Below are 16,941 nucleotides of genomic sequence, written 5' to 3'. Positions count from 1 at the left end.
GATAGAGCATGAGAGGGGGAGGGTCAGAGGGAGAAGCAGGCTCCGTGTTCAGCAGGGAGCCCGATGCGGGACACGATCCCGGGACTCCAGGATCATGACCTGAGCCGAAGGCAGTCGCTTAACCAACTGAGCCACCCAGGCGCCCAAGGAATAATGGGTGGGTTTTTCAACATCTTCCAAAGGTGACCAATGAGTTTTTCGGCATCATTATGAATCTGTGAATTTAAACATACTTGATGTGGTTTAGTCCATTGCAGTTTTTATCTGTACTGATGCACAAATTCTCCCATGTTTGATCTTTTAAAATAGGCTCTTGAGTCCTTCTGACACAATCACGATAGTCTGTGATGACTGTCTTACTTTCTAGTATGAAAAGATGCTCCAGGGCCATGTATGTTTCCTGCTCCAGATGTGAGTTCCTCATTTCTCTAAGGCAGGAGTCACAAGCCTTTTCAGGCGGGGGCCAAATAGCAAATGTTTCAGGCTTTGCAGGCAGTACGGTCTGTCACAGCTCTGCCATCGTGGCACGAAAGTACCCATAGATGATAATGTACATGAGTGAGCGTGACTGTATCCCAGTAAAACTGTGGTCACCAAGATTTGCATATCATTTAATTTTCATGTGTCGTGAAGTATTATGTATATTTTTTGATGACCTAAAAATTTAAGAACGATTTCTGGTTTGCAAGCCATACAAGTAGGGAGCCATAGTTCACCAATCCCTGCCCTAGGAAAACTGGTCTGGGTGCTGGGGTGCTCATACATCTGGCAGGTCATTGTTTCTAGACCTTTTTGGTGCCACACAGTGGGGAAATACACATCTATTTATTTATTTTTTATGATTTTATTTATTTATTTGACAGAGGGAGAGAGAGAAACAGGCTCCCCACTGGGCTGAGAACCTGCTGAGGGGCTCGGTCCCAGGACCCTGGGATCATGACCTGAGCTGAAGGCAGATGCTTAACTGACCGAGCCACCCAGATGCCCCAATACACATTCATTTTATTTTATTTTAAAGATTTTATTTATTTATTTATTAGAGAGAGAAATAGTGACGGAGAACATGAGTGGGGAGGAGAGGGAGAAACAGGCTCCCCGCTGAGCAGGGAGCCCAATGCGGGGCTCGATCCCAGGACTCCGGGGTCATGGTCCAAGCTGAAGGCAGATGCTCACCTGACTGAGCCACCCAGATGCCCCAATACACATTTATTTTAAAGAGAAAATTTTTCATGAGTTCATATCGATATTTCAGTTCACATAAAGGCTACAGGACTGACTTATTTAATATTCTGTTTATAACTTAGTACAGTCTGGTGCGGAACCCTCTTCCCACACCTTGCTGAGTTCAGGAAGTGGTGTGTGTGTGTCTCTCCCAGGCTGGGGGAAGCCCAGGCCTGTGTTGAGTCTGGACCCAGGCTGTTCCCTGACAAGAACTGAATATGCCTTTTAGCCCTCTAGTCAGCCTTGGGCTCCCTACATGGGGGGATAGCAGGACTGGCAGGGCCTTCTGTGGACTCAGGCTTCTTTGAGACTCTGTGTGCAGGCATTGTGCCCTGGGAGTGCCAAGGCCCCATGCAGCAGCACCTTCTCTTTAGAGGGAGGATTGTCCTTAACCACTCAGAATTCATCTTACTGGAAAACCTGACTTCCCGCTATGAGGTGCCTTGTGTCCTGGACCTCAAGATGGGTACCCGCCAGCACGGTGACGATGCTTCAGAGGAGAAGGCAGCCAACCAGATCCGCAAGTGCCAGCAGAGCACATCTGCAGTCATCGGTGTCCGTGTGTGTGGCATGCAGGTGAGGGGGATGCAGGTGTATAGCGTGGGCTGGCTAGGGCATCCAGCAGCTGCCACTCCCGAACCCTGGCGTAGTCCTGTTTTCCCAAGATTCCAGCGTGACTGAGGGAGTCTCTCGCTCTCTGGTTAGGAAGAAAGCATGCCTGCTTGGGTGAACCCTCTGGGGCTCACCTGGTTGACTGAGTCCAGAGCCTCTGGGCAGGAGCGGGAATAAAGGCAAGAAGGTTAGTCCCTCTCCCCCGATCCATACACTAAGCAGGGGTCTGTGGACGGAACCAGGTCAGAGGGCTGCATCCTGAGTGGTGGTTGATCAGAGAGGATAGTGTCTTGTGTGACTGGTGTACTTAACAGGTTAAAGGATCTGATCCAGGCTGTCCTGTGCTGCCGTTCCCCAGGTGCAGGCTTTGCGATGGCTGCCAGTACCTAACCCGCTGGTCTCCCTCCCACAGGTGTACCAGGCAGGCAGCGGGCAGCTTATGTTCATGAACAAGTACCATGGACGGAAGCTATCGGTGCAGGGCTTCAAGGAGGCACTTTTCCAGTTTTTCCACAATGGTCGGTACCTGCGCCGTGAGCTCCTGGGCCCGGTGCTTAAGAAGCTGACTGAGCTCAAGGCCATTTTGGAGCGACAGGAGTCCTACCGCTTCTACTCAAGCTCCCTACTGGTCATCTATGATGGCAAGGAATGGCCTGAGGTGGCCCTGGACTCAGATGCTGAGGACTTGGAGGACCTGTCAGAGGAGTCAGCTGACGAGTCTGCCGGTGCCTATGCCTACAAGCCCATCGGCACCAGCTCAGTGGACGTGCGCATGATCGACTTTGCACACACCACCTGCAGGCTGTATGGCGAGGACAGCGTGGTACATGAGGGCCAGGATGCTGGCTATATCTTTGGGCTCCAGAGCCTGATAGACATTGTCACAGAGATAAGTGAGGAAAGCGGGGAGTGAGCCTGCTGGCTGCACCAGCGCTTGAGAGACTCTCTGTGTCCCAGGCACAGCTGTGCTGCGTCGGGGAGGAGGCCAGTGTGGCCAGGCCGTTGGCCCCTGCAGCCTGGAGCTGACGTGCAGAGGCCTCTGTGAGTCCCAGCCTGAGCCAGCCCCAACTGCGTTCGGAGTCTTTTATTTATTTTAACTATTTCTTCAACATTCCACATTTGATGATGCAGATACCTCTTTCTTCCCTGAGTGTAAATGTTCTAATACAAATCTTTTTGTTAATTGTACACAGTGCTGCTGTCGTTCTTACTAGGGCCGGGCAGTCAGCCCCCTTCCCAACCCTCAGAAGCCCCACACATGCTGTCTTCTCCACCCTAGCCCAGGAATATTCTCCTTGCCACTGCCCCCACCTCATAGACCTACTAAAGTCACCACAGCTTCTTGGCTTGGCCCTTAGGTCTCTTTGGGTCTCTGCTGGCCTAGTATGCTAGCACCCGCTAAGCAAAGAACTACTTGACTTCTTGATACAGGTCTTTTCCCTCTCCTCCATGCAGCTTAAGACAAAGTTGGGCAGCATGTGTGCCAGACCTTGGATCCAGCTCCTGCACTGTGATGTCAGGTGTCCTAGAGCCAAACTGGGGCCTTGAGGAGCTGTCAGGCTCTGGTCAGCTGGCAGCCATGGGCTCCACAATAAAAGGTCCTAGGAGGTGGGGGGTGATGACCTTATGCCGTGAGGGAGGGAAGTGAGTCCCAGGCAGAGGAAACCGTATGCAAAGACCCACATTAGAGGAGTAGAGAGAAGCTAGTGAAGAGAGGAGGTGGGTGGGCAGCGAGGACGGGAGGACTTTGGACTGGGGAATGGCTAACCTCGTTTCGGTGCGTGCGGCTGGAGTACGGACCCCGTGGAAAGGGGTCATGCGGCCTGCAGACACCAGGGAGACGGGTCCCCGAGGGCGCCTCCAAGTGTTGGATCAGCGAGATGCAGCAATGGGACTACGCTACCGTTAGTAGGTCGGGACCCACTCTCCCGGCGTGGCGGGGACGCTCGGGACTAGAGCGCAGGACACAGGCTCTGCCGTTGGGCTGCGGGCGGAGCGCTCCTTCGGGAGGTCGAACGGGTCGCAGCACCGGGCTTGAGTGGAGGGCCAGGCGGGAGAAGCTGGGGTGGGTTCCCCGGGCGGGTACGGAGCGAGGGGTCGGAGGCTCGGATTCTGAAGGGGTCCGTACCCGACCGGCGGCGGACTCGAGCCGCGCCGGGCCGCGCCGGGCCGCGCCGCTTGGAACCGCCAGGGGGCGCCGCGATGCGCGCGGGGGCCGTCCCACTCCCGAGGCGGGGCTGCGGCGGGCGGGCGGGTGCGCGCACGCGTCGTGTGTCACGGGGCGGGGCGGGGCGATCGCGGTGTTCCCGGCCTGGCGTCCTGTTTCCGCAGCCCCCCGCCGCCTCCACTGCCCCGGCGCGGCCCGGCCCGGCCCCATGTATCGTGCGCTCTACGCGTTCCGCTCGGCGGAGCCCAACGCGCTCGCGTTCGCCGCGGGCGAGACCTTCCTGGTGCTGGAACGCAGCAGCGCGCACTGGTGGCTGGCGGCGCGGGCGCGCAGTGGCGAGACGGGCTACGTGCCGCCCGCCTACCTGCGCCGCCTGCAGGTGAGTGTTCCCCTCCCCGGCCCGACCTCCGCGGTCCCTAGACTGGGCCCCATCACAGGCTCTCGGTATCGACCCCGGATGCCCCAGCCCCGCCGGGACCTCCCGCAGATAGGCAGTCTGACCCTGAGATCCCAGACTCACGAGGACTGGGACCCCAAGAGCCCGCACCCCCACAAAAGGCAAGGCCCTTGACAGCCAACTCTGAGGACGCCAGACCTGCAAGCCTAACTCAGGGACTGAGACTCCTTGGCATCCCAGACCCATTGAGACCAAATATCTGAAGTCCCATCTGAGTAGAATTCAAGACTCAGTCCTGAGATTCCACTACCGCCGAATTCTGATCAGTTCCCCAGATCCCTGAGACCCCAGACCCATAATCGGTCCTTTCCCTGGATCCCCCGGATCCCACACTCTTGCCTCCCACCCTCAGACCCCCAACTGGAGCCACTGCCTCCACCACTGAGACCGGGGCCACCCTGGACACCACCTGTTTCCCCAGCCGTCCTCTGTGTCCTCACTCCCTGCACTGAGACCCTGGAGCCCCTAGATGACCCAGCAAACCTTGAGGCCTCAGTGTCTTTCACTCTCCTGTCCTCAGCCACCCCCTAGGCTGTTCTTCAGACCACCCCCGACCCTCTTGGAACCAAAGATCTCAGCCCCTGTTGGCACTCCCTGGCACTACTCTCCCCACCCCCCACCCCCATCACAAGCCTCAGGCCCTGACTTTTCAGACTAATTTTCTCTGAAATTGAAAAGCCCCATCCCTCCTTGTCCACAGCCTGGGGTGGAAGGCTTGTGAGGCATTGTGAGGCATTGTGAGGAAGTGAGACCTCTTCATGGCTTCCCCTGGTCTGACTATGGCCCTGTTTCCTTCCAGTGGAGGCTGCATCTCCAGTTCCTGTTTCCCCAAGAATAGTCCTGCAGTGGGGGCTGGGGTGCGGTGTCTCCAGCTGGTCTCTTCTGACCTCCGGGGAAAGGAGGGCCTGGAGCCTCCAGGCCTGGCCTGTGCCAGACACCCCCGCCCCATCTTAGTCCCTCGTCTTTAGGAAACATCCTGTCCCAGCCCAGTTCAGGACAGAAATAACAGGATAAATTTGGAGATGTCATCTGGTCTTAGCAGAGGGGATGGGCCGTGGGCCTTGGACCCTCAGCTTACTCCCTTCTAGGAGTGCCTGGGGTGTGACTGGGGCCCTGGACACTAGCTCTGGAGTGAGCATGTCAGACCCAGCCTCTCTGGGGTTGGGGGCTTGTTGGAAGCCTCTTCTTCAGGGGCCTGTGAGGATCCTGTCCTGGGCTAGTGGGGCTTGGTGCTTGGGGAGGGCGGAGAGGCTACCATCCCCTTGTAGTCTCTTTCTGTGTATCTCCCGGTCTCTGTCCCCCTAACTCTGTCTGTGTCTGCCATTCCGACTCTCCCCCTTTCTCTGTCTCTGGCTCTCAATTTCTTTCTGCGTTGTCTCCCTCTGCCTGTCTCCCTCTCCCTCTTCTCCCTCTCTCTCCCTCCCTTCCTCCCTCCCTCACTCCCCTTCTCTCTCTTTCTTGTTTTCTGTGGGTATGTGTTTGTTTTTCTGTCCCCCTTTCTGTCTGCTGTCTCCCTGCATTCTGGCATACCCCGTGCTACCTGGAGGGCTTCGCTGACCTCTGTATCCATCTGTCTGTCCCCATCAGGGACGCTTCTTCGACCCCGCTTGGAGTGACGTCACCTCAGTTCTGAGACTTCCATGTAGCCTGGTGAACCATCATGGACAGGGGAGGGCTGGAGGTGGATGGTCCCACAGCTCCCACCCCCCACTCCTCACACCACGCCAGGCTGGCTGGGTTGATTAGACCCCTGAGTTGCTGTGTCTGGCAGCACGGAATCTGGGACAGGGGCCAGGCCCCTCTCTTATGTCCGTCCTTTGCCACAAACACAGAACTGCTGCTTCCCAGGGCAAGTCTGGAAGATTCCTGGAATAACTAGGGGGAATGAGGGCTAGAAGCAGGGGTGGAAAGAGGGGATCCCTTTGGCCCATCCTCAGCTGGTCCCTCAGGCCCATCCCCGGGGTCTGCAGAAGGCTCTGCAAGGACAGGGCTATTCTGGAGTGTGACCTTGGTTTGGAGAAGGATCAGCAAGATCCAGAGTGATTTGTTAAGGGTTCCAGACACTAGAGGCTCCCTGCTTGGCATGTCAGCCTGGGCTCTGAGCCAAGCCTGGGGATAGACTAGGTATGTGCTCCTGGTCTCAAGCTGGGGGTCCCTGGGCTGTGTTTTTGCTCTAGACCCCTGGTGTTCAGAGACAGCTGAGAGCCTCACTGTGGGGCCTGACTGGGACCCCAATATGTAAAGCAGCAGCATGGGGCCACCCCGTGCCCCAGCTCCCTGAGTAACACAGTTTGAGAACCTTACTTCATAGTGTAGTTCAGCTTTCTACACTCATGTCTAGCATTCCAGGCTTTAGCTGTAACAGTCCTCTGCCCTGGGCTCCATCCTAGGCTGGGTCTGGGCTCACGCTCTCTAGGCCCCCGGGTCTAACTGTGCACCCTTGCCCCCGGCCAGGGCCTGGAGCAGGATGTCCTCCAAGCCATTGACCGGGCCATTGAGGCGGTGCACAATGCAGCCATGCGGGATGGTGGCAAGTACAGCCTGGAGCAGCGCGGGGTCCTTCAGTGAGTGTGGGGGAGGGGAGGAAGAGGGCACCCTCCACCTCCCTGCCCCAGTGAGCACAGTCGGGTGGGGGTCCTTCAGTGAGGACTGGGGAGGTCTGGAAGGCAGAGTTGGGGCTAGGGCAGAGTGGGGTGGAGCATGAGGGAGGTGGGAGGAGCCTGGGCTGTGAGCCGCGCCCCGCCCCGTATCCCATAAGGAGCCTGTGAGGAATTCAGGAGTTTTGAGGTCACTCACCCAGTAATCTCCCTGTCCCTCCATCAGGAAGCTGATCCACCATCGGAAAGAGACCCTGTCCCGCAGAGGCCCCTCAGCCCCCAGTCCCGCAGCTATGACCGCGTCCACCAGTGACCACCATTTGGACGCTGCTGCCGCCAGGCAGCCCAACGGGATGTGTCGAGCTGGGTTCGAGCGGCAGCACAGCCTGCCCAGTTCCGAGTATCTCGGGGCAGACGGAGGCCTCTACCAGGTATGTGGTGAGGATACCCTGGGGAAGGGAGGTGGGTGGAGCTTAAGGCTGGGTCCAGAGGCTCCAAGAGTCCACTCGGGTCAGGGATGCAGAGCCGTAGCCCTGCCCCTGGCAAGAGCCCAGGGCCCTAGCCAGGCCGGTACCCCAGCTGGCAGCCTGTCCTCCCAGATCCCCCCACAGCCTCGCCGAGCAGCGCCCGACACGCCACCCCCGCCTGTGAAGCGCCGAGACCGGGAGGCCCTGATGGCCCCAGGAAGTGGTGAGAAGGCAGGGTTGGGGCAGTTTGGGGGGGGGCGGGCACCCTGTGCTTGGCACGGCTGCTCTGCCCGTGTCAGGAAGTTAGGGCCTCTGGGCTTGGCGGGGTGGGTCTGGCAGAGAAACCAGGCCCTGTCCTGGGAGGGGCGGGGCTCAGGGCCTGGAGGGGTAAGGGACCCAGGGGGCTGTCCCAGCACAGCATGCACTCTCTGCCCACAGGTGGCCGCAACACCACGCCCTCCGGGGCCAGTTCTGTGTCCAGTGGCTCCTCAGTCAGCAGCACCTCCCTTGACACGCTCTGCACCGGCTCTGGCTCGTCTGAGCTGGGCCCCAGCTGCTCACCCACGCCCCCGCCCGTGCCCCGCCGAGGCACCCATACCACTGTGTCCCAAGCTCAGCCCCCTCCCTCCAAGGTGCCAGCCCCCGAGCCCCCTCCAGAGGAGGTGGCGGTGGATACAACCTCAGCCTCTGATGGGCTGGAGGCCCTGGGTGCACTGAGCCTGGGGACCACAGAGGAGAAGGTGGTGGCTGAGACTGCCGTGCCCAGGACCATCGGGGCAGAGCTGATGGAGCTCGTGCGGAGAAACACCGGCCTGAGCCACGAGCTATGCCGTGTGGCCATTGGCGTCGTGGTGGGTCACATCCAGGCCTCCGTACCGGCCAGCTCGCCTGTCATGGAGCAGGTCCTCCTCTCGCTGGTAGAGGGCAAGGTGAGGGTGGGCGGCGGGGCCAGGGGGCCTCCCCATCCTCGGGCCGCCCCGCTTCCCCTGCCCCATTCCCACCCTCACACTTGCGTCCAGCCTTGCCTTGACAGTAGCTCGGCCTTCATTGTGGTGGGTGCTGGGGACGTTTGAGCTGATCCCTGGAGGAGAAAGGGAGGAGGAGCATTCCAGGCAGAGGCTTAGCCTGGGCAAGGGCCATAAGGCAGGCCCACGCTTGGCTCACGGGGGAAGCGGAACAAGGCCAGCATGGCTGTACCACGGGGAGTGAGGGAACAGGTGGTGTGGGAGGAGGTGCGACTCGGGGCAGGTGACAGATGAGACCAGATGTGAGTGGCCCAGAGTCTTCTCTGGCTGCGGGGGGGGAGTGGACACGGCATGAGAGAGGGCAGTGCCTTGCTGGCCTTGGCAGCGGAGAGGGAGCTGTGGCGGAGGCCTCAGGACTGACGCAGGGGTGAGTCAGGTGTGTGGGCATCATGGGGGGGGGTGGGATGCTTTGCCAGGGTTGGGGCACTGGTGAGAAAGCAGGATTGGAGGGCAGTGATCCGTCTCCATATGGGGACCAGATGGGCCCAGGGTCCCTCCTTAGGGCCCTAGGACCCGGCAGCCGTGGGGTGGGGGGCGGGTGGAGCAGCAGGTCGATGGGCTTGTTGTCTGTGCTGGGCACGGCGGGTGCTCATCAGGCGGGAGGTACTTGGGAGCTGGAAGGCGGGGCGATGACAAGGCCTGGTGGCACGTTGTGTGGATTCGGAGGGTAGCATCTCAGTCACATTTAGGCAGTGGCAGAGTCGGTGGCCTTCCTCGCAGAAGATGTTTATGCAGGGCTGGGATGAGAGGCGGGTTGTTGGAAGGTGCCCCGCAGATGTGTCCTGTGCAGAATCTGGTCCCAGCAGGTTATCAAGACTGGGGGCAGTAGAGTTACTTGCAGAGGGGCTGTGGAACTGGGCTGGTGCCCTTGGGAGCCTCGGTGTTGAGGTGTGGGCCGTGGGAACAGGTCTTTTGTGGGAGCTCGAGGCGGGGCAGAGGGAAGAAAGAAAGAGAACCAGGGCCTGGTCCCCTCACAGGTTCTGGGAGGCCACAAACGAGGAACCGCTCTGAGAGGTGAGGCTGGGGACCCTTGCCTGATGTTGGCCCGGAGCTCATGCCCGTGACATCCTCAGGGTCTGGGTTGACTTCCAAGCCTTGGGGGCTTCCTGGAGATGGGGACGGGCAAGGAGTGTGCTGAGCCATGCCTCCCTCCAGGACCTGAGCACTGCCCTGCCCTCAGGGCAGGTCTGCCATGACCAGCAGCGGCTGGAGGTGATCTTTGCAGACCTGGCTCGGCGGAAGGACGATGCCCAGCAGCGCAGCTGGGCCCTGTATGAGGACGAGGGTGTCATCCGCTGCTACCTGGAGGAGCTGCTGCACATTCTGGTGCGGGGTGGGGGCCCACGGGTGTCCCACCCCTTCCCCCCACCCTGCGCCACCCCCGTCCAGTGCTCAGGAGTCTCCCCTGCGGGTACTCAGACCGCTCGTGTGTGGCCGCGCGGCTCACACGGAGTGAGTCTGTCACGCTTCCTCCTCCCCACAGACCGACGCAGACCCGGAGGTTTGCAAGAAAATGTGCAAGAGAAACGAGTTCGAGTCTGTCCTGGCCTTGGTGGCCTACTACCAAATGGTGTGTGTGAGGCCGCGGGGCGGGGGCGGGGGCGGGGAGGCACCCGGGCAGAGGGGGCGGTTCCGGGCGCTGAGCGCGGGGTCTCCTGCCAGGAGCACCGGGCGTCACTGCGGCTGCTGCTGCTCAGGTGCTTCGGCGCCATGTGCGGCCTGGACGCGCTCGTCATCTCCACACTCGTGTCGTCTGTGCTGCCTGTGGAGCTGGCCCGGGACATGCAGACAGACACGCAGGGTGAGGCGGGGCGGGGCGGGGGCGGGGCCTCCTGCGGGGGGGGGGGGCGTTCCCACCACCCGCCGGGGCTCTCACCGCCTGCCTTGCCCTCCAGATCACCAGAAGCTCTGCTACTCGGCCCTCATCCTGGCCATGGTCTTCTCCATGGGGGAGGCAGTGCCCTACGCGCACTACGGTGAGCGCGACGGGAGCCCGAGGGCCTGGGGACGCACCGCCCGGGGTGACGGGGACCCAGGGGGCTGCGTGGGGAGGGCGCAGAGGCGGGGAGGCCTCAGGTCCTGTGCGCCCCCCTCCCAGAGCACCTGGGCACGCCCTTCGCCCAGTTCCTGCTGAGCATCGTGGAGGACGGGCTGCCCCTGGACACCACAGAGCAGCTGCCGGATCTGTGCATGAACCTGCTTCTAGCGCTCAACCTGCACCTGCCAGGTGGGGGTGGGGCCCGGCGGGAGCGGGGCCGACCAGCGAGGGGGCGCTCCCCGCTTGGTGCCCGTGTGCTGGTCTACACCCGTGTCCGTCCTCAGCCCCTGACCAGAACGTCGTCATGAGCGCCCTGAGCAAACATTCCAACGTCAAGATCTTCTCCGAGAAGCTGCTGTTGCTTCTGAACAGAGGGGGTGAGGGCCCGGGAACCTGTGTGGTGCCACTGCCCTGTCGTTTGCTCCGTGGCCCCCGACACTCTCTGCGGTGCCCCAGGGCCCCCCACAACCACCGCCCTGACCCCTCCTCCCCCTGCCTCCTAGACGACCCCGTGCGCATCTTCAAACACGAGCCGCAGCCGCCGCACTCCATCCTCAAGTTCCTGCAGGACGTGTTCGCCAGCCCGGCCACAGCCGGGATCTTCTACCACACAGACATGATGGCGCTCATCGACATCACTGTGCGCCACATCGCGGACCTGTCACCCGGAGACAAGGTGCCCAGACGTGGCTGCGGCGGGGGTGGGAGCTGTGCAAAAGCTGCAACAAAATGCAGGGGAGACAGGCCACTGAATGGAGACTGGGGGCAGGGTGCAGCTGCAGCCAGGCCGGTGTGGGGGCCGCTCAGAAACCATGGCAGGTGTGCCCTGACCCACAGGAGCCCCGGTGAGCCGATGTGGGCCGGGCTGCCTGGACGGAGCTGGGGTGGAGGAAGCCGGGCGGTCAGGCAGGAGGAGGTGGCATTTCCACAAGGCCTCAGAGGCTGCAGCGGGAGAGGAGGGGATGTGGCCTGACTGACACCCCAAATGGAGTGCAGACTACATGAGAGCCCAGGGGAGGTGGGAGGCCTGCAAGGAAGCAGCCGCGGCCATCACGGCGGCCCGGGTGGGCGGTGAGAGGCCATGGCCGTGGGCGGTGAGGTCAGGTTTGCGTGTATCTGCGGTGAGTCCCAGGGTTTGCCCTGGACTTCTGTCGGGCAACCAGGTGGATGAAGAGTGATTGCTGAGGCGGGGAAGCACTCTCTGGGGGGGGGGGGGAGAAGGCAGAAGATAGGGTTGTGTTCTGATGTGTCAAGACTGAGAAGATAGCCGCTAGTCATCCAGGTACGGAGCCCGTCGGGGAGCAGTGGAGCTGAGTTGGGACTGGAGAGACACAGCGTGGAGTTGCTTGTGCACACGTGTGACGGGGAAGCCTGCTTCGGTGCCACCGCCGAGGGCATGAGGTGGACAGGTCAGAGGGAAGCTCAGGCCTCGGCTCAGGGCACAGTGGGGACAGGTAGGGAGGAACCCAGGAGAAAACCCAGAGAGCAGGAGCCCAAAGCGGGGTTTGGAGGAGGTGGAGATGAGCTGTTTCCACAGTTAGGAGCCTGAGTAGGACGGAGGCTGCGAATTGGCCGTTGAAATTGCCCCCCCAGAGTCCAGAGGTGACTGACAAGCAGTATCCGCAGAGTGAAGAGGGTCTGAATAGAACGTGCAAGAGAGAATTTGAACTTGGAGGGGAGTGAGGGGGACATTGGAAGCCGTAAATGGAGACAGCTGCTGTGAGTCTTTCTATGAAGGGAGCAGAAGAGCGGGGGGGGGGCCCTGGAGGGAGATGTGGGGGTCAGGAAGGGTTTTAAAGGTAGAAGATGCTGGTGCCGGTCTCTGGGCCAGAGGGAATGATCCAGTAAACATCAAGAAATGGCTGACGTGTCCAGGAGAGTGGGCCAGTGCTGGAGTGAGGTAGATCGGGCAGTGGGGGGAGCCCAGGCCTGTGGGGGGATGGCCCCCCCCAAATGGGAGCCAGGGCAGCTCATTCTGGCTGGGACAGGTGAGATGCAGGTGCTGGGAGGGGAGGACAAGAGCTTTCCGAAAGATCGCTTGTTTTCTCCACAAAGCACAAGGCTGGCTGTCCAGGCACTTTGGATCTGGAAAACCGGCAGAAGGAGGTGGGCAGTGATCCTTAAGGGTGCGTGAATGTAGCAGAGGAAAGAGGCGGGAGTCCAGGGCAGTGGTGTACGTCCATCTGAGGTTTGTGGTAGGGAATGGAAGTTCGGGCCTGCGTGCGGCCTTGGGGCTGCCCACTGCTTAGACGCTGGGTGCTGATTTGTAGGCGCTGCGGTCTGACCAGGGTTGGGGGTCACAGGGTGACGCTGCCTGAAGAAGGTATTGACTCCTCGAAGTACAGGTAGAGAAGGAGGGGAGGGATGGTGAGGGGGGCAGACAGAGGGAAAGTGCTGGGGTCGGGTCAGTGGATTGGGTATCTCAATGAGGAAAAAGGAACAGCTGGGGTGTCAGATTCGAGGGACTGTTGAAGCTTTTTCAGCCTCAAGGTGCTGGGGTGGGGGATGTTGGCGCTGGACTGAGGGCATGTGTGGAAGGTAGGATGGTGGCCAGGGCCTAGGGGTGGGTATCAGAGAGGACGCATGTGTTTCTGGCCTGTGCGTTTAGATGGACGGCTGAACTCTTTAGTAAGAAAAAAAAACCCTGAGAAAGTCTTCAGTTTGGGGAAGATGGGGAAGGTCATGAGTTTGATGGTGCACACGTGTGGCGGAGGTCTCTTTGAGGCACGTGGGAGATGAGAAGTGGGCAGTTGAAACTCTCATCTGGAGCTCCCTGGAGAGGTCTAGGCCAGAGGTGTGAGTGTGGGTCATTACCTGAGGCTGTGAGTGTGAGTGAGATCTTCCAGGGTGAGAGGAAGCAGGGGGCCTCTGACCGGACAGCGGCCCCGTGAGGGCCCAGCGGTAAAGACGGGCAGGACCTGGCCGCTTCCCCTGGCCACCTCTCCGAGCCATCCCGTGGGCTGGCCCCGTTCTGGGACTGCCTGTGTCTGGGACGATCCATTCATTTCACTTACTCAGCGGCTCTCGACGGCCAGCTCTGGGCCAGGCACAGGTGGGTGCTGGGGCTGCAGCCCTGATCTTCAGTGCTGTGAGCTGGCCCACGGCCCAGGGGCGCACGTGGCGGCCTGTTCCTGTCGGGTGGCAGTGGTAGCGCCTCGCCGGGGTCCCTGAGCTCAGCCGCTCCTCCCACAGCTGCGCGTGGAGTACCTGTCCCTGATGCGCGCGGTGATCCGCTCCACGCCCTACTTGCAGCACCGCCACCGGCTCCCCGACCTGCAGGCCACCCTGCGGCGCATCCTGAACGAAGAGGAGGCCTCACCGCAGGGCCAGATGGACCGCATGATTGTCCGAGAGATGTGCAAGGAATTCCCCGTGCTGGGCGAGGACCCCAGCTAGCGCCTCCCTTCCCTCCCTTCCCTGCAGCCCTGGTCGGGGTGCAGGGGACGCGGAGGCGTGGCCCTCAGAATGTTTTGCACAGACGGGGTGGGGGAGGTGGTGGTGGAAGGGACCTGAGCAGGGCTCCCCCCTCCCCGGAAGTAGAGCCGATGCGAGGGGCCAAGTGCAGGATTGGGGACCACGCTCTGGGAGCTCCGCTGGGGCAGAGGGCCTGTGTGAGCTGAAGCCCCTCCATCTCCCGGTAGGCTGCCTCTTCAGCATGCCCCCTCCCCTCAGATCAGATGCACACTCAGAGTCCTGCTGCTGCTCCAGGCTGGGCCAGAGCCCCCCATCCCTGTCCTGCCTAGTCTGGGTCCTGGGCCTCAGCAAGCCATGTCGTTGGGGTCAGGGGAGGCGCCACCCGCCAGCTCTGTTCTTTGCCTTAGCTTCGCAGTGAGTGCTGCTCATGTGCCCCCCGCCCCGTGGGGGTCGCTTTCCCTTGCTCCCACCCCCAGAGGTCTTTGCCAAGCAGCTGCTTCGAGCACAGAATCTTAGAGACGGGCCATCTATTCTGGAGTGCCACAGAATAGAGTGATGGCACTGAGAAAGCCAATGACAGAGTCTTATTTTCTCCGTAAAAACAGACTGAAAAGCCATGTGTATTTTCCTGTGTGCTGCAGCTCACCTTCGGAAATAAATCACAGGCATCCGGAAACGGGCTATGTGATCAGCAACCCCGCCTGATCCTGGGTTGGGGTGGGAGAGGATGGGCAGGGGTGCTGGGGCCTCAGGACCTTGTCGCTTGCTTGCTCTGACCTCTCCAGAGTGAGGAGGGGATGGTCCCTAACAGGCCTGTCCATCAAGGTCCCTTGAGCCCTGTTCCAGCCTCTCTCCCCGAGTTCCCATTTCTCCCGGGCCACAGCTAAGCCAGTGAGTGCCCCGCCGCCTGTTGGCAGGTGACTGCCCTTGCAGACCTCACTTCTCCCGTGTTGAAACCCTACCCTTCATAGCTGTTCTCCAGTGAAGCGGGCCCCACCGCAGCCCCTGCCTCCCTGCACGTGCAGGCCCTGCCCGGCTTGGTCGCCTTCCTCGTTTGTCAGTGGGTCCAACCAAGATCCCCTCATTTTGCAGCCTCAGAGATTTGGTCATTACAGTAGGGCAAAAAGAGTATCTCAACAGGCGTGGGGTTCAGTTTGCACTCCTGTTGGCGGACAGTCGGGGACCATCTGGGAAAAGCTTCATTTTCCTTGCGGGCTCCCAAGTTAACGAAGGCTCGCGCCATAAATGGGGGAGGGTCCGGAGCCCACAGACAGACCCCAGTCAGAAGTAGTTTTCATTAGTCCCCTCTGTTTTTCACCCAGGACAATCCTTCACGACACATCCGCACATCCAGAATTACTGACACCGTGACGTCCAGTCACGACTTTTCCTTTCTCACTGGGGTGCTGAAGGCCAAGGGCTGTTTGCTCTTTTTCCAACAGGACCATAACGCAGCAAGAAACACAAAAGAGGCCAGGGCGGGGGGTGGGGGGAGTCCCCCGGACACACAGGTCCTTGGGAAGCTGAGGCAAGAACGTTTGGCAGGGAACTCCCGGAAGCAAAGCCCAGGAGGCTGATGGGGACATGTCCTTACTTAACTCTTGATTCTCGGGTTAGACACACAGGCTCCCCTGCTGGACCTGAAGATGGGCTGACAAAATGCCCCCCAGTAGAACTGTGGGGCACAGCCTGGTCACTCCTCTTCACCCCGGGGCGTTCTGCCTTTCCATTCACATCCAGAGTCAATGACATGGCCTTCGAGTCACGACTCCTTCCTCATTGGAGAGCTGAAAGCAGAGAACCATGACGCTCCTCCTGAGCTAGTGGAATTCTGTGAAAAGCGCAGGTCCCTGAGGAAGCCGAGGCAGGACCATTCGGCAGCCTCCGTGCTTTGCTCTGTTGCCTATCATGACGCACACGCACGCTGCAAGGGCAGGGCTCTGCTGGGCCGTCTGTCCCAGTGCTGGTACCCATGGTGAGCGAAGTATAACCCCATGGCAGGGGGCGCAGAAGCCCCGGCCAGTTTGTGCACAGTTGTCCAAGGGGCCCTGGCGTGTGTTTGTAAGGGACGCAAGAGCCCCTGTTGACTGAGCTAAGTACTGGCCTCTGGCAGCAAACGTGCTCTGAGAGGATCCAGAATTCTGAGACCCCCTCAGCAAACATCTTGGTGGTGCTCTCAGAGCACAGAATTACAACCATAAGGGGAAATGATGATGAGCCAGAGAATTCCTCAGCGAGGGATCGATCTTTGCAAGAACACCCATTTGGCTGCTTGGAAGGATGGTAAATGTGGGATACGGTGAGGCAAGAAGGCAGAGACAGACAACCAGGCCACTCAAATGGGAGTGTAAGGGGGGGCGGCGAGGGGGAAAAAAAGATTCTGAGGGGCAATGAGGGATGGGGGTTGGGATGAGCTCTGGGGTAGAAGCGGGTACGTAAAGGTGCTGGCACCTAATCTGTGGGACGAGCACCAGGGACCACAGGCTACCCACGCATCCGGCAACTCCAGAGTAAGGCGGTGGGTGAAGATCACATGCCTGCTTGGTCCCCGAAAGATACAGAGGCTTCAAGTAGGTGAAAACAATCTTTTTTTCCTCTTGTTTTTATGGGAGAATAACAACCATGAAAAGTACGGTATAATACAGAGAGTATAGCTGAGCAAAAAAAAATTTTTTTTTAAAGATTTTATTTGACAGAGACACAGTGAGAGAGGGAACACAAGCAGGGGGCAGTGGGAGAGGGAGAAGCAGGCTTCCCACAGAGCAGGGAGCCCGATGCGGGGCTCGATCCCAGGACCCCGGGATCATGACCTGAGCCGAAGGCAGACGCTTAACGACTGAGCCACCCAGGCGCCCCAGCTGAGCGAATTGTGAGAGAATGCTGATAGAACCACCACCCGAGTCAAGAAATAGAATATCACCAGTCCCCAAAGCCCACTCGTGT

The 16,941-nt window shown here is 60.0% G+C and overlaps 2 protein-coding genes across 4 annotated transcripts in view; both read left to right on the top strand.

Moving 5' to 3' along the window:
- Positions 1-3,021, top strand: part of IP6K2 (inositol hexakisphosphate kinase 2) — a 29,512-nt gene extending 26,491 nt beyond the window's left edge. For both annotated transcript variants that reach the window (XM_032411238.1, XM_032411239.1), the window contains exons 5-6: positions 1,622-1,797; positions 2,246-3,021. In XM_032411238.1, the coding sequence (XP_032267129.1) occupies positions 1,622-1,797; positions 2,246-2,746 (677 nt within the window). In that variant the 3' untranslated portion in view covers positions 2,747-3,021. The remainder of the gene's footprint in view (positions 1-1,621; positions 1,798-2,245) is intronic.
- Positions 3,022-4,121: 1,100 nt separating this feature from the next.
- Positions 4,122-16,720, top strand: NCKIPSD (NCK interacting protein with SH3 domain). 2 transcript variants are annotated; one of them, XM_032411237.1, is made up of 13 exons: positions 4,122-4,379; positions 6,912-7,021; positions 7,281-7,485; positions 7,654-7,744; positions 7,960-8,450; positions 9,702-9,872; positions 10,030-10,116; positions 10,209-10,347; positions 10,442-10,522; positions 10,645-10,773; positions 10,869-10,961; positions 11,088-11,260; positions 13,837-16,720. In XM_032411237.1, exons 1-13 carry the CDS (start codon positions 4,209-4,211, stop codon positions 13,978-13,980), a joined length of 2,085 nt encoding a protein of 694 aa, XP_032267128.1. In that variant the 5' UTR covers positions 4,122-4,208; the 3' UTR covers positions 13,981-16,720. The 2 variants fall into 2 exon arrangements, with proteins under 2 accessions (XP_032267128.1, XP_032267127.1); XM_032411236.1 differs by having other exon boundaries at positions 4,209-4,379; positions 13,777-16,720.
- The last annotated feature ends 221 nt before the right edge of the window (positions 16,721-16,941 follow it).

The sequence above is a fragment of the Phoca vitulina genome, unplaced genomic scaffold (genome assembly GCF_004348235.1).
Source record: "Phoca vitulina isolate PV1807 unplaced genomic scaffold, GSC_HSeal_1.0 scaffold13, whole genome shotgun sequence".
Taxonomy (NCBI): Eukaryota; Metazoa; Chordata; class Mammalia; order Carnivora; family Phocidae; genus Phoca; species Phoca vitulina.
The sequence above is the reverse complement of the archived record's forward strand: the minus strand, read 5'-3'. Positions and strand labels throughout refer to the sequence as shown.

What these genes read in the sequence shown, in the direction of transcription:
- NCKIPSD (XM_032411236.1), top strand. Translation starts at nt 4,209, where the DNA reads ATGTATCGTGCGCTCTACGCGTTCCGCTCGGCGGAGCCCAACGCGCTC. An exon ending in CCTACCTGCGCCGCCTGCAG is followed by an intron (nt 4,380 to 6,911) that starts GTGAGTGTTCCC and finishes GCCCCCGGCCAG; the next exon opens with GGCCTGGAGCAGGATGTCCT. An exon ending in CATGCAGACAGACACGCAGG is followed by an intron (nt 10,348 to 10,441) that starts GTGAGGCGGGGC and finishes CTTGCCCTCCAG; the next exon opens with ATCACCAGAAGCTCTGCTAC.